The 12,961-nt window shown below is 55.3% G+C and overlaps 5 protein-coding genes across 5 annotated transcripts; 2 read left to right on the plus strand and 3 right to left on the minus strand.

The window, feature by feature from the left end:
• The first annotated feature begins 339 nt into the window (after positions 1–339).
• On the plus strand, positions 340–2,423 carry C7974DRAFT_11106 (uncharacterized protein). Its single transcript, XM_046134982.1, has one exon. It carries the CDS (start codon positions 439–441, stop codon positions 2,077–2,079), a length of 1,641 nt encoding a protein of 546 aa, XP_046002704.1. The 5' UTR covers positions 340–438; the 3' UTR covers positions 2,080–2,423.
• On the minus strand, positions 2,258–9,027 carry C7974DRAFT_11108 (uncharacterized protein). The gene is made up of 2 exons (XM_046134983.1): positions 2,772–9,027; positions 2,258–2,703 (listed from the first exon to the last, which is right to left on the minus strand). Exons 1-2 carry the CDS (start codon positions 8,972–8,974, stop codon positions 2,436–2,438), a joined length of 6,471 nt encoding a protein of 2,156 aa, XP_046002705.1. The 5' UTR covers positions 8,975–9,027; the 3' UTR covers positions 2,258–2,435.
• Positions 9,028–9,499: 472 nt separating this feature from the next.
• Positions 9,500–10,201, minus strand: C7974DRAFT_382600 (cytochrome b-c1 complex subunit 9). Its single transcript, XM_046140689.1, has 5 exons — positions 10,127–10,201; positions 10,048–10,067; positions 9,926–9,991; positions 9,819–9,867; positions 9,500–9,771 (listed from the first exon to the last, which is right to left on the minus strand). Exons 1-5 carry the CDS (start codon positions 10,133–10,135, stop codon positions 9,715–9,717), a joined length of 201 nt encoding a protein of 66 aa, XP_046002706.1. The 5' UTR covers positions 10,136–10,201; the 3' UTR covers positions 9,500–9,714.
• A 128-nt stretch (positions 10,202–10,329) lies between these two features.
• C7974DRAFT_11504 (uncharacterized protein) lies at positions 10,330–11,392 on the plus strand. Its single transcript, XM_046135064.1, has one exon. The coding sequence runs from the start codon at positions 10,544–10,546 to the stop codon at positions 11,141–11,143; it is 600 nt and encodes a 199-aa protein (XP_046002707.1). The 5' UTR covers positions 10,330–10,543; the 3' UTR covers positions 11,144–11,392.
• On the minus strand, positions 11,393–12,670 carry C7974DRAFT_11503 (uncharacterized protein). Its single transcript, XM_046135063.1, has one exon. The coding sequence runs from the start codon at positions 12,336–12,338 to the stop codon at positions 11,643–11,645; it is 696 nt and encodes a 231-aa protein (XP_046002708.1). The 5' UTR covers positions 12,339–12,670; the 3' UTR covers positions 11,393–11,642.
• Between the last annotated feature and the right edge of the window lie 291 nt (positions 12,671–12,961).

Consider the following 12,961-nt stretch of genomic DNA (forward strand, 5'->3'; position numbering starts at 1 on the left):
TACTTCTGTTTGATCCTTACATAGCTTCTGTCTTTAGCGTTGTTTTGTGATTTTTGCCGTGCAGTCTCCAAGGTTGGGCATAGTAATGGTTGGAAGTTGTTCATTCTGACTCTGGACGTCTTTACCTCGGTACATAGTCTTCACAAATGAACTTACTGTACTTGCTTCATCATTGTCTCGCGCCTCGAAACTATGCAGACAGACAGACCGTGGCCAGGGTTTATGCGACTAACGATGGTCTACACACAGACCATGCGGTAATGCTGACCCGCCTTCGATGGTCGTTCGAAAGTTGCCTCATCGAGTAAGTCGCGCTTAGACTCTATCGAACCAGTCTAACGCGTCTGTCCCAAAGTTTTGGCACAGGCATTACTTTCCTTGACGCCTGTCGCCGTTACTGCTACCGCCTCCTGCATTGTACGGCGTCTCCTTTTGCCCATGTCTGCATGCTCTAGTGCCCTTCGAGCAATCTCTCGGTCTCGCGTGCCTCCGAACAAGACGCTCCTGCCATTTCTGTACCAGACATCCACGATCCAGCAATGCAAGCCCGCCACCCAGCCCGTTGCGCGCCGCAGCATCTCGCGCTACAGTCGCAAGACTGAGCGACTCGCCGAAGAGGTTCCGTTCGAGAATAAAGATGACCTGCCACCAGCTCTAGACGACCTCGAGTCGTCACGCAGAACCACCATCACCGGCTCCGAGCGCGCTGCATTCGAGAAGCTCTACAGAAAGTTCAACACGCGAGGCAATGCTAAGGAGGAGAAGGATCACGAAGTGGAGATTGATGCGATTGCCGACGAGTACTGGGAGCCTGACGAAGACGAAAATGCCGCAGCGAGTCTGGATAAAATCTTCGACGAGGCGCTGAAGAAGGGTGCTGCCGCTTCAAGGGAGTGGAACAGATCAGGCACAGAGCAGTTACGAAGTAAAAAGCCCAGACACGATCTCCAGACCATGGCAGAGCACGTGCTCAAAGGGACCCTCCCCCATGCGATGGCAACTCGAGAGTCACGAACGAAGAAAAAGGAAGAGATAAGCACACTGGAGTTTCAGAAGGCACGCATGCACGAGCGAAGTCGCATCGATGACCTTCTCAATTCCGCTACATCCGACCGCGAACTTTGGTCAACACTCCAGCGCGAGGTCTTTGACCAAGTCCGTCAGTTGGACCTGGACGGCACCGCGCCCAAGCCAAAGTCAAAACGGAATACCCGCGTTCGAAACGCAGCGCCTACGCCCAACTCCAAGATTCTCTTCGCCAACTACCCACACCACCTGCTCACCGCGCTAACACTCCTACGCACGCACTTCCCTGCCTCGCCGCTGCCTCTCTCCATTCTGTCCACGATCAAGAGCCTTGGCCGCTCTTCCTACGCCCTCGGCGCAACAACAGCGCTGTACACTCTACTTCTGCGCACCGCGTGGCTGCAGCAGTCGTCGTACCCGCTGCTCGTGTCGCTCCTGACAGAAATGCACAACGGCGCGATCGAGTTTAACGCTGATACGCTCGCGCTACTGGACCAGGTTACTAAGGAATTCGACATGGCGCGCAGCGGCAAGCTGGGCAGGGAAATGCAGATGGTGTACGGCATGGAGCAGTTTGGCGAGGGCATCAAGGAGATCCGAAAGTGGCGCACGGTGGTCGCGGAGCGGGTCGGTGTTGAGGATGGCCGCAGAGAGAAGGGTACGGTGCCCGTGCCGCGGCTAAGGAGGGCGGTGACTGCGGTAAAGGAGACGCATGTGCCGCTTGTCGAAAATGCAAATGACGCCTCGACGCAGGAGCCCTCGTCACCACCGGCCAATGCGCCGCTGGAAAAAGCCTCCCAGCAGTCGCTCGAAGAAGCGCCTCGCCAAGCACCTGCACACGATGTCGACCTAGACGTTGGCTTTGGATTCCTGAGCGACGAAGGCTTTGCAGAATCCGTTGTCGAGGGGAAACAAGGCAAAATATTGTCAACGGAACATGATGGGAAAGCGGCGGGAAAGATGGATACGAGGATTGGGGATGAAGGACACAACACGGTCGAGGGCGAAGTACACCACGACTTCAAAGACGAAACTAAACACGAATCCAAGTAAGGCGCCGACATGCAGGCCGCAGCAGACATCGCAATAGGCGGGTCTGCGCCGTCACTGCCGTCGTACCTCTAATTGTAAGATCAAGTAGGAATACCATTGTAGATGCCACACCTTGTACACCTGTTTCTGGCGATGCACACGCATGCTCGGTAGCGTCAGGAAGTACGAATTCGAAACTTCAAAACCCGCCATCCAAGGCCTTTGTTGTCGATACAGAACTACGCGACTGCACAATGCAAAGACTCCGGACTACGCAGTGCGGCGGCGTCTCCAGCGCCGTGCATGCACAGCACACACAACCCCTTCGGATCAACTCCCTCACGTGCCCTGCAGTCCATCCCCTTTCTGCACCCTCCTTACAACGTCTCCCACCCGCCATTATTGATATCGCCCTCGAGCTTACGCGCAATAAGGCTCTGAATGCCGCCGTCGAGCCACACCTTGCGCAGCAGCGCATCGTAGCGTTTCTGATTGAGGAACAATTGGTGGTGGCGGCGCAGCGTGGGGTCGACTTCACCGTGTTTGTCAAGGTAGGGGGCCACGGCCCAGGTACCATGATTCTTGTTGAGAAAGAGAACCATACATTTGCGAATGTGGACGAAGATTCCGATTTGACCGCCGCACCTGGAGAGGGTCAGTAACCAAGAGACTCCTGGCACAGATTTGTTGGGGTCGAGGCAGATATGACTTACTTTGTAAGGTGCTGATTGCAACCACCCCTCTGGGTCTGGCCCTTGCCTGTCATGCAGCACACGGCCTGCGAGCACATAATCTCGCCGCAGAACAGGCACAGCGCGGGGTCTGTAAGCTCTTTGCCTGTTGTCGGGCACTTTCTGCGTATTGCTTCGTCGGTAAGTGTGTCGTATGTCCTGGGTAGGCCAACGAGTTCAAAGATGGCGGGATGTGACAGTGACATGGTTGGGCGCAAGGGTTGGTTTCCTGCCTGAGCCCACAACAGGTGCCGCACCCAGCCACCAACGATCGAACGTGTGATGTGCCCCGAGTTGGAGCGGGTGGCGAAAGATGAGCAGATTTCGTGGAGAGTGGGGAGACGTAGGACTGTGGTGAGACGTGACAGCTCAGACTCGTTAACCTGATCCATTGGTGTATGGGGTAGCTCAATCCCATACCGAACATGCATGAGAATGACAGCTTTGCGGAGAAATGGAAGAGCGTATGATGACATCATGGTATACATGAAGTAGAGAAAGTTAGGGTTCTTGAACTGGTCGGGAATGGGCATGTTGTCGATATCCAGAGAGGCCGGCGAGTCTTCCATACTTGCTACGTTGAAGACAGCGCATACAAAGAAGAGCAGGCCATTCAATTGATCCGGGGAAAACGAGCCTCCGCTGACTTTTTCCGAATTAATAAAGCGCTCTGGATGCTGGTTGTGCGGTATGGTCTGCTGGTCACCTGTAGTTCCGGTGTACGCCAGGATGACGCGTACCATCTCTGCCAGGTAACACAAACGCAAGACGTGATGGATTTCAAGGCCTGCAGCAGGTACAATGCCTGCTGCGCATTGCGTAAGGAAGACAAATGGATCCATGCACAAGAGAGGCGCGACCGTCTTGAGATCGAGGGGTAAGACTTCGGGATCAAAAACACCAGGATGGCCAACAAAAAGTTGACGAACTTGTTCGAACTGAGTACGAAGGTACTCTACTTCTGTGAAACTGGATCCTTGGCCTCCGAGACTACCGATAGCGATGTATGATGAAACTGTCTCGGATAAGATCTGGAGATGGGTCAATGTCTGCGGTGAGATCTTATCGACTAATGTGCCTCTAACGAAATCCGACTGTACACCACGTTGAGCAATTTCCACAGCAGAGATCGAATAACCCAGGGCTTGTGTGAGAGAATCCGTATGCGTCAAGTCCTCTATGTCAGCCCCGGTCACGGAGGGTCGATGTGTGAAGGCCGAAGGAATGTTGTTCGAAACAAGAGTGTCTCGTAATCTCTGATACACTTTGAAGAGCTCAGTCATCGGCGTGACGGGCAGAGCAGACTCAGGCTCAGGCTCTCTCGCAGCTCCTGACAAGAAGGCTGGAATTTGAAAATGGTGTCGATGCAGTGGCGCTGTTGCAGCTTGCGCGGGCGGTGGGAAGACCGGTGCTCTAATGAGATCTGGAAGGAGACCTGCAATGTTGTGGACAAAATCTTGTTGACCGTAGTTGTACAGCGCCTTCCGGTCATGACCAAGTTCTGCAGCTGAGACCTTGCCTCTATCGTCCTCGAGCCCCTTGTGCATCGTGGCCACACCAGTCTCAAGCCACTCCACAAACGTTGCTGTTGTCTCTAGAGCACCTGGATGAAGTATCTTTTTCGGCTTCCATATGATCGGTAGGAACATATTACCCAGAGCTTTGCACAGAGGGCACATGAACTCCTTGAATTCAGGGCGTTCGGGGTGGTTCCTTGCAATCTGTCCAACATGTCTGCGCTGAGTCGCCTGAAGGTAGACCTCAAAACAAGCATAGTGCATAATATGACCGCACCCAGTAGATACGGGGCCTGATTTGAGATGGGTGCGTGGGAAGCCTTTACCAAGGGTCTGCCTCTCTGATACAACACGTTCTCCGTTGGCATTGACCTTCTCGACAGTCTGTCGATTTTTCCCCGAAACTCCGAATGGCCGAATCTCGTCCGCTGAGCGATCGAGACTGACAGGCGCTTGCGTTACCTCATCTACCCATTCCTCGTCTTGTAGGTCGGTTTGACGGAGTATGCGGCTTTTGGAAACGTATCCGAAGGTTCCGTAGAGCTTTTGATCGTTTGTCTCTTCTTGACACAAAATGCAGGTTCCCGAGGGATATTTGAAGGTTTTCTCTTGTTCGACCAGGCCGCCATCCTCATCCTCTAGGTCGCTGAAGTCGTCTTCTCCCCAGTCGAAGTCTTGATTGGCCATGAATTTGCCTTGCTGCTCCTTGAAAGCTGCCATAACTTTTGCCTGTCGCTCCAAAGCCTGCTTCTTCTTCAGTTCTTTCTCCTCCAACCCAAAGCTAGCTGGTGATGCAGTATCCATCCTCTCAGTTGGGACGTTCAGAGCTGCAGCTGCCACAATGAACTTGTGCTGTTGCCGTTGCTTTAGTCTGTGTAAAATCAAATTAATTTTTGACTCGCAACCCTTGTATTCTTCCTTCTCTTGTATGGCTAAAAGAAGTGAGAGGGTGGTCGGACGCTCGGGTATGCCGACGTTGGCGGATTTTGTCAAAATAGAAGCTACCAAAGAATCGGGCATTTCCTCGGACCAGTCACGTTGCTCAGATTTGTCTTCGAGGATAGCGACTAGAAGCAATTGGAGCACAAATTGAATGTACGTTTCCACGCGGGTGGCAGGTATGGTAGGAGTGACAGCTGCCGCTTGTAGGCCATAGCCTAGGAGGTAGTACATGACTTGAGTAAACAGCGGTGTTCTTGTAAAGCCAGAGATGTTTTGGAAAAGACCAGATGGTATGGGTCGAAGCGTGGGTTCAAAAACAATATCGCTGGCCTGTTTTCCGGTCTGTTTTGCCTTGTAGTTCCTATAGATGGTTTCGGCTTCTTCTCGTTGGTTCCGATTATACTGATGGACGTAGGGGTCCATGAGGTCAAGGTATTGTTCCTTCAACTCGAATGTACCACTATCGGACAATCCTTCAGGTGCTCGGAATCTGGTCATCTCACGAAGGACCTCAGGAAATTCATCCATATTCTGTATCCGGTCTGACAACCGTGCGGTCATATCAGAGAAAGAGAGTGGCTTGAAGCACAGCACATGCGCAATATCTCGTCGCATGGCAGCGAGATGCGACTCGTTGCTTTCTTCGACAGGGAGAAGGCAGGTTCGATCGCTGAGAAGTATGATCAGGAGGTGAACAAAGTCTTCAACAACGTCGATAGCTTGAGCGTCTTCGAAGCCGTGGTGACTTGCGTCGTACTTCCCAGTAGTCCAACCTATGAGCCCAAACCGATCGATCATCGAAGCCAGAAATACCGACGGGTTGCACAAGACCAGAGCGGATTGCAGTAGGAAGAGATCTCTTTGGTGACACACGTCCCTTTGTGATACGCTCCTGTATTGATTCATCTGATGGCGTAGAGTTATTCCATTTCTGACCCAGATTCCCGCCCGCATTTGAGCTAGCCAAGCACACACTCGAAGAGGGAAGTCGAAGACTGCAAGCAAATAGTCCTCAGGTCGATGAGAGGGGATGGTGGCCGAGTTTGAGCGAATTTGCAACTCATCGCGCGTAAAATGAAGCAGCTGCCGCACGTGGTCTGGCGGCATACTTCTTGCTTGGTCGATCAACCAGGACAACGTGTAGTGGAGAGCGTGGTGGAAGCTCATATTCTCCTTTGCGACAACATAGTCGACGATCTTGTAACTGGGACCATATAAACTTGACGTTGATGACGCGGCATCAAACTCGAAGACTTCCAATGTTTTGAACTTGGTTTCGTCTTTGAGCTCAGCCTGATCAAACCGTCTGCGCTCAGCGCCCAACGAGTTGATAGTCACTACCTCCGCCGTAGCCCGGAGAGCACGACACATGCTCGTGGCATCTTCGTCATTCTTCCATGTGAAGGAGTCCGCAAAGTGTCGGCAAAGCTTGTTGATCTCTCTAGTGATGAGCGATGCACTAATCCAAGCCTCTGACTCGAACTCGAGATGCTCGCCGACAGCACGTTGATTCGGACATATCCCTTGGTGGAGTTTGACCAAGTCCAAGAACTGTAATAGATAACGCGGTTGTTCACGGATCTTGTCTTGCACAAATTCTGACGCTAACAGATACTTTGTATCCATGAAGAAGTGATGTAATCGTCGATTTGTCACAGCGCCTTGCTCAAAAGCCAGGGTGGCCTTTGGGTCGACGTTGGCTGGGTAGCCGACTTGACGATTGGTAAGAAAGGTGTAGAGAATGGCAAGTAAGTTCGTTAAAAAGTTGCCTCGCTCCACTACTTCCGAAGTGATAGACGGCGTTGTCAACATCTGAAGGGACAGATTGATGATTGAGTGATCCGGCTCCCGGTCGGCAATAAGGAACAATTGTGCAAGACCAGTGTAGACGCCAGCAAAGCGCAGGCCAAGCAAACGCTTGAATTCTGGAATGGAAACCACTGTGCTGATGAAAACGTCACGAATGCCGATTCGAAGTTGTTTCCACATGCGCAAATCGTACAAGATGAGGCGGTCCAGACGAAGGCGTTGCCAGAGATCCTCGTGAGCCGGTGTCCCAGGTCGTCTGCCATAACCGTCTGGCTTCTCCATCCAGTACTGCGGAGGTCGCGATGGTCTCATTGGAAGCGACCGTGTGTGGGGTGTTCCAGGTACCGTCATCAGAGGTTCGACGTGGCTTAGTGAGGGCGCACCTACTAAAGGCTCACTGTCAGATTCCGCAGGAGTATCACTCTGCTCATGACGTGCTCTATGGCCTGTTGAGAACTGCGACGGAGCAGGTGGAGGTGGAGGTGGAGCAGGGTAGCCTGCCATGGTGGCCTCGGATGTTTCCAGCGCTTCATCTGCGCTCTCAAACGCCTCCATTTCTACATCTCCATCATTGTCCTGAGCGCCAACTTCGTCAATGTCCATCTCTTCTCCGGCATCTGCAGTGCCCTCGGCCTCATCGTCGCCGTCGTCAAATTCGTCATCAGAAGCAGTTGTGTCGTCCGTCCTATCGGCTGTGCGCTGGCGCCGTATCCTGATGATCTGAGGTCGCCGAGCAATAGGTACGAGTCCTCGAAAGAAACTCCTCTCCTCATTCTCTCTGTCCTCAAGCTCGTGATCGTCTAGACCGTCTTTGCCGATGCTTTCATTGGAGGCTGCGCTTCCAACGCGCCATGGCTTCAACATCTCCTCACAGACGGTGCGTCGAAGAACCTGGTGATCATCGCCTGCGCTGCATCCGGCGATGTCAGAAATCCACTCGACAATGGCGCCGCCCATCATCTCCCGGAAGGTATCTCGTGCGGAGCGAATGGTCACGGTCAGCTTGATCTCTTCGATGATTTTGGCCATGCGTAGAAGCTCTTTCAGCTCTGACCAGTAGACGACAGCACTGCGGCCAACATCGTTGACTTCGTGGGCCTTGGCGAGGCCAAAGGCCTGCTTTTGTTTGCAGGCGCGGGCTACTTGTTCTTGTACATCGGTTACGGTGTGTTTCTCGTCGTTCCAGAGCACGAGGCAGTACTCTTGGTCGGGCTCGGTCTGATCGCCCGGGTCATACCATTTTGAGGTCAGACGTGAGTTGCGCTCATCCTGCAAGACGGATTCCTCAGTCTTGGGCAACCGCAGCTGTTCGGGAGAGCACGAAAAGACATCGATCAGGTAGTCCAAAGACCGTGCAATGGTCATGCGTATGCTCTCGAGCACTTCGTCAGGCAACGATGAACCTTGCTTCGCCTTGCCGGCCGTCTTACTGGCCGAGTCTGCGTCGGGCGAGTGTATGTTGCAGTGCACAGGCCGTGCCCAGGCCTCCTCGTCGCCACAGTCGCAGCAGCCTGAGTTGCCGGGCGAGACGCTGACAAAGACCTGGTGGCCGTCGTGGTCGGAGGCGTCGAAGCAGCGGGCGCAGAGGACGCAGGTGTCGTCGGTGGTGCACGTCTTGCAGCGATACGTGCCCTCGCCGTTCTTGAAGATGTGCCCGCACGGCTTGCCCTTGGCGGCAGGCGTGTACTCGGCGCCCTCTATGGCGCCCTGGGCGTCGCGCAGGCTCCACGGCTTCTCCTGGTCGACGGGGAAGCCGGAGGGGAAGAAGAGCGGGATGTGGGCTTCATGGCCGGCGAGCGAGCGGAAGAGCGTGGCGCGCAGGTCGCGGTCTGCCTCGGCAGTGAAGCGGTAGCCATGGCGCCGGGGCAGTTCGCGCAGGTTGCGGCAGAGCTCCTGCTCCAGCGGCGATATGTACATGGCGCGCGCCAGCTGCGGGTCGCGGACGAGGGCGGGCGGTCGCTGTGCTCGCTGTGCTCGCTGTGCTCGCTGTGCGCACGAGGCCCTCGAGACGCGGGCGGTGGGGCGGGCGGCCGGACGAGGTGCGATTGCTCGGGGGGTGGACCTGCCACGGCGGGGGGAAGGCGCGGCCGGGTGTTGGTCGCGGGGCGGGTGTGTGGTCGAGCGAGGCAGGCGGCGTGTGAAAGTTGCGGAGCTATGTCATAGCTGCCACCCCCCAAGCACAGCGCTCAGACGCCGCCGCACCGCTGCGTCCGCCTCGGCTCACGTGCAGATTTGACATGGGCGTGTTCATCTTGGCTGCAGGACGACCTCACTTCAGGCGACCATGTGGTGTGCGCGAGATTCACGGGGCTGCGTTTGCAGGCGGCCGTCCGTGACAGGCAGACAGGCCGTGCACAGTCACTCGGGGTGGTCTTCACAATGCAGGCACTACTCCACAGATGGCGAGGCTACGGCAGGACCAGCACGCGTGCGGCGGTGCAGAGAGCGGTGCAGAAAGCGGTGCAGAGAGCGGCGGGCGGTGCGTCGTCATCACGTTGCCCTCGTATTGTGCAAGCTGTAGAATACATCCCAATGTACAGTGCCCGTCTCGAAGAAGCGCAGGGAAGATCCGTCTATGGCTTCTGACTCCAGCCCTCCGTCCGGCCCAGCCCTCCATCATGCTCCAGCCCTCCACGATGCTCCCGTCCTCCGTCCCGCTACTCGTCGTCCTCGGCGGCCTCCATGTACCGCTGCTTGATGTCCTTCCACTGGCGCTGTCCTTACGGTTAGCCTGGTCGCGTGGCGGGGAGGCTGCACATACGCCGCGGTTGATGCCGTCCCAGATGCGCTCGGAGCCTGTGTCGAAAGCCCTGTGTCCAGTCTCAGTACTTGTCTCGCGCTGCCTCGCCGGCCGGGGGTGCGACGTACAGCTGCATGCCAAAGGCAGTGGCGAAAACGGTGCCCAGGAGCGTGATGTTGCTCCTGAAGACAGTGCTGCGCTCGCCTGTCAGTATGCTGCGGCCATGGGCTCGTCCAGGGGGGTGCCTTGCTTGTAGATGGTGTTTGCGAACTGCACACGGCGCGGTTAGCACGGGCCCAGCGGCCGCAACGGGTCGTCAATTGACTTACGCCGGCCATTGTGAGGGTGTTGGAGAGCGCAAGAGGCTACAGAGGCGGATGTGGTGGTGCTACGGCGGGTATGGCGAGGGCGAGGTTCGCGGTCTGCCGACGAGAGAATGCCACACCGGGCCCGCCCGCTGATTGGCCGCCCGCTGATTGGCCGCCCGCGCCTGCCCGACAACTTCGACGCCCGCCAATTTTGCTCGCACTGTACCGTCTCTGCGCCGCGAGGACCCCGGGCGCCGCGACGCCCGCAGTGCTGCCCCGCGAGCAAGAGCAGATCCACCAGCAACCGACAGCCTGCAGCGCCTGCACCTCCACACCTCGCACTGCACCACCGCCCTCCCATCACCCCACCACCCTCGTCGCCCCGCCAGTCCGCCCTGGTCCTCCGCACTCGAGAGCCAGTACTGCCCTCCGCCCAACATGCCTTCCGTCGAGAGCAACCCCGTCTCGCGTGCTGGCATCGCCACTTCCTCTACCGGCGAACGTCACATTCCCTCGTCAGTGCGCCCCGACGGCTCTGTCCGCAAAGAAATCCGCGTGCGCCCGGGCTACCGTCCGCCCGAGGACGTCGAGCTCTACAAGAACAGGACCGCCGAAGGTTTTCGAACCCGAGCCAAGGCCGGCGTGCCAGGCGCTGAGAGCCTGAAGAAAGAGGAGGACCCCGCCAAGACTAGCAACACAGCCAACAAGAACGCTAAGCGCAGAGAAGCCCGCAAGAAGGCTGCTGCTGAGAAGGAGGACGAGAAGCCTGCCGAGTCCACCAAGCCTACCGAGTCCGCCAAGTCTGACGGGCCTGTTGAGCCTGCAAAAGTAATTGATCCCGAGGCCGAGAAGGAGAAAGAAGCGAAGAAGCTGGTCAAGAAGTTGCGCCAAGCCCGAGAGTTGAAGGACAAGAAAGACAAAGGCGAAGGTTTGCTGCCAGAGCAGTTTGAGAAGGTTATCAAGATCAACGAGCTGGTTCGGCAGTTGGAGAAACTCGGGTTCGACAACCAAGGCGAAAAGAAACCTGCTGAGACTTGACGCTTGTCGCTGTTCTCCACATCATCAACAACGTCTCACGTTGCACTACTGCTTTGGCCTGCGGACACCAAACAACGAAACTACCCCACATCGTGGCGCTGTTCAGCCTCGGTCGGTCACGCATCATCAAACGAATGTAGCCCGTGAACCACAATGCGGGAATACCAGTCAGTCCACGTTAGTTTGCACGCCTCGCTCTTGGTATCGACAGAACACTTCGTCATTCTCAAACAAGGATTTTTGTCTAGCTTCCAAGCACGCGATCGAAACCTCGACCATGGCGGCTGATTCGCTTGCTTTCGACAAGATCAATTGCATACTACCAGTCTGCGCGTTTGGCTTCGGCCTGCTGGGTTATGTTGCATCAATTACGATAGTAAGAGAACATATCCAGCGACAATCCAGCAAATCACACACGAATCAGCTAGCCCGCACTCTACATAAAACATACTGTGAAATGGCTCACAACCCGTAGTTATATAGCGGTGTGATCCTCCACTCAACACCTCGCATCGATCCTGATGATTACACATTGTTTTGACATGGTGTCGTACAGTCCAAAATCACTCAACGTCCGAAGCGATATCTCCTCCAATCTGGCCTTTACCAACACCAGCCCCGTCTCCTCCATCTTCTTGATGCCGACCTCGGGACTCCCACTCGCAGAATGTTCCTCCTCGCCTCTGCCAACGAACTTTGCAAAGAAGTTTCTTTTCTGCTTGTGTGGCGCCTCGAATTCGCTTCTCTCCCTGGTTGGACTCCTCAGCTGCGGACTCGCATTCAGTGAGTCCCTCAACACCCTTTCTAGCTCCACGATGATCGCTTGAACTCTCCAAAACTCCGTGCGATTCATCTGCCCTTCAAGCCGGACCACATTTGGCTCCTCTTCAGATGCAAAGCCGAGTACCCCCACAGCCTTGGATGTGTCCGTGTCGAAGCTGAACTCGGATTTCTCTTGCTCTGCAGGGAGTGGAATGTCTGATGGCAGCATGGCGATTGTTGTCTGCGCGATGCCATATGAGGCACGCTCCTCGACGAGCGGGATAATGTGGCTGTCGATGACGGATTGAATATGGTGTGCGCGTGTGAGGGTCAACTGGTCAAGAATTTGCTGGCCTCGATGTGCATTTGGCCGGGAGAAGTTTGGCACTTCTGTATACGATGGCGGCAGCTCTTCCTTCTCAACTCGCGACATTATTGCGCTCCAGACGAAAGATGTGTAAACAGTGGTTTGTAATGCGGGTGACCAGTACTAATAGCGTGGCAACCTCTACTCTCCAATGCCGGCAAGCGCAACAGATAAGAGGATGTTGATTGTGTCTGGGCTGCCAATACCAGTCCAGGTGGTGGCAATGTTCGAGACCGTTTTACCCGTTGGGTTTTCCTTTCGGCCTCAATGATCTGCGTCATATAAGAGCCTGAGCTCAATCGGTGAGTACCTCGTGACTGATCACCCTTGGTTCTGAAGAGCCTCAATGATCTGATAAACGGGGTTGAGCCAATTATGGACCCTCAAAAGAAGCTCAAGTATTGGCCCGGGCCGAAAAGCTTGGCATGGATATGCTCGACAACTTTGGTCTGTGGAGGTCGTCCGAGAGAGAATCAAAGGCCTTTGCAAATTCGGATCTGGTCCAGGGTCGTCGCCGGATATTGCTGCTGCCTAGTCTACACTTGAGTCTTGCTGGGTGCTTCAGCCTTCGTAGACAGAACTGATCAAGGCCAAAATGCGTAAGAAAAGGTCAACGCTTGAGTTCACCGCGCTCGGAAATCTCCTCTACGTAAGCGAATCTTGACCTCATAATCAAGGCAAGGCTTTGG

The sequence above is a fragment of the Boeremia exigua genome, assembly GCF_020726555.1.
Source record: "Boeremia exigua strain MPI-SDFR-AT-0100 chromosome Unknown C7974scaffold_1, whole genome shotgun sequence".
NCBI lineage: Eukaryota > Fungi > Ascomycota > Dothideomycetes > Pleosporales > Didymellaceae > Boeremia > Boeremia exigua.

What these genes read in the sequence shown, in the direction of transcription:
- C7974DRAFT_11108 (XM_046134983.1), bottom strand. Translation starts at nt 8,974, where the DNA reads ATGTACATATCGCCGCTGGAGCAGGAGCTCTGCCGCAACCTGCGCGAA. An exon ending in TGCAATCAGCACCTTACAAA is followed by an intron (nt 2,704 to 2,771) that starts GTAAGTCATATC and finishes GACCCTCTCCAG; the next exon opens with GTGCGGCGGTCAAATCGGAA.
- C7974DRAFT_11503 (XM_046135063.1), bottom strand. Translation starts at nt 12,338, where the DNA reads ATGTCGCGAGTTGAGAAGGAAGAGCTGCCGCCATCGTATACAGAAGTG.
- C7974DRAFT_11106 (XM_046134982.1), top strand. Translation starts at nt 439, where the DNA reads ATGTCTGCATGCTCTAGTGCCCTTCGAGCAATCTCTCGGTCTCGCGTG.
- C7974DRAFT_11504 (XM_046135064.1), top strand. Translation starts at nt 10,544, where the DNA reads ATGCCTTCCGTCGAGAGCAACCCCGTCTCGCGTGCTGGCATCGCCACT.
- C7974DRAFT_382600 (XM_046140689.1), bottom strand. An exon ending in ACTGCCTTTGGCATGCAGCT is followed by an intron (nt 9,868 to 9,925) that starts GTACGTCGCACC and finishes GACTGGACACAG; the next exon opens with GGCTTTCGACACAGGCTCCG. An exon ending in GGGACGGCATCAACCGCGGC is followed by an intron (nt 9,772 to 9,818) that starts GTATGTGCAGCC and finishes CCGTAAGGACAG; the next exon opens with CGCCAGTGGAAGGACATCAA.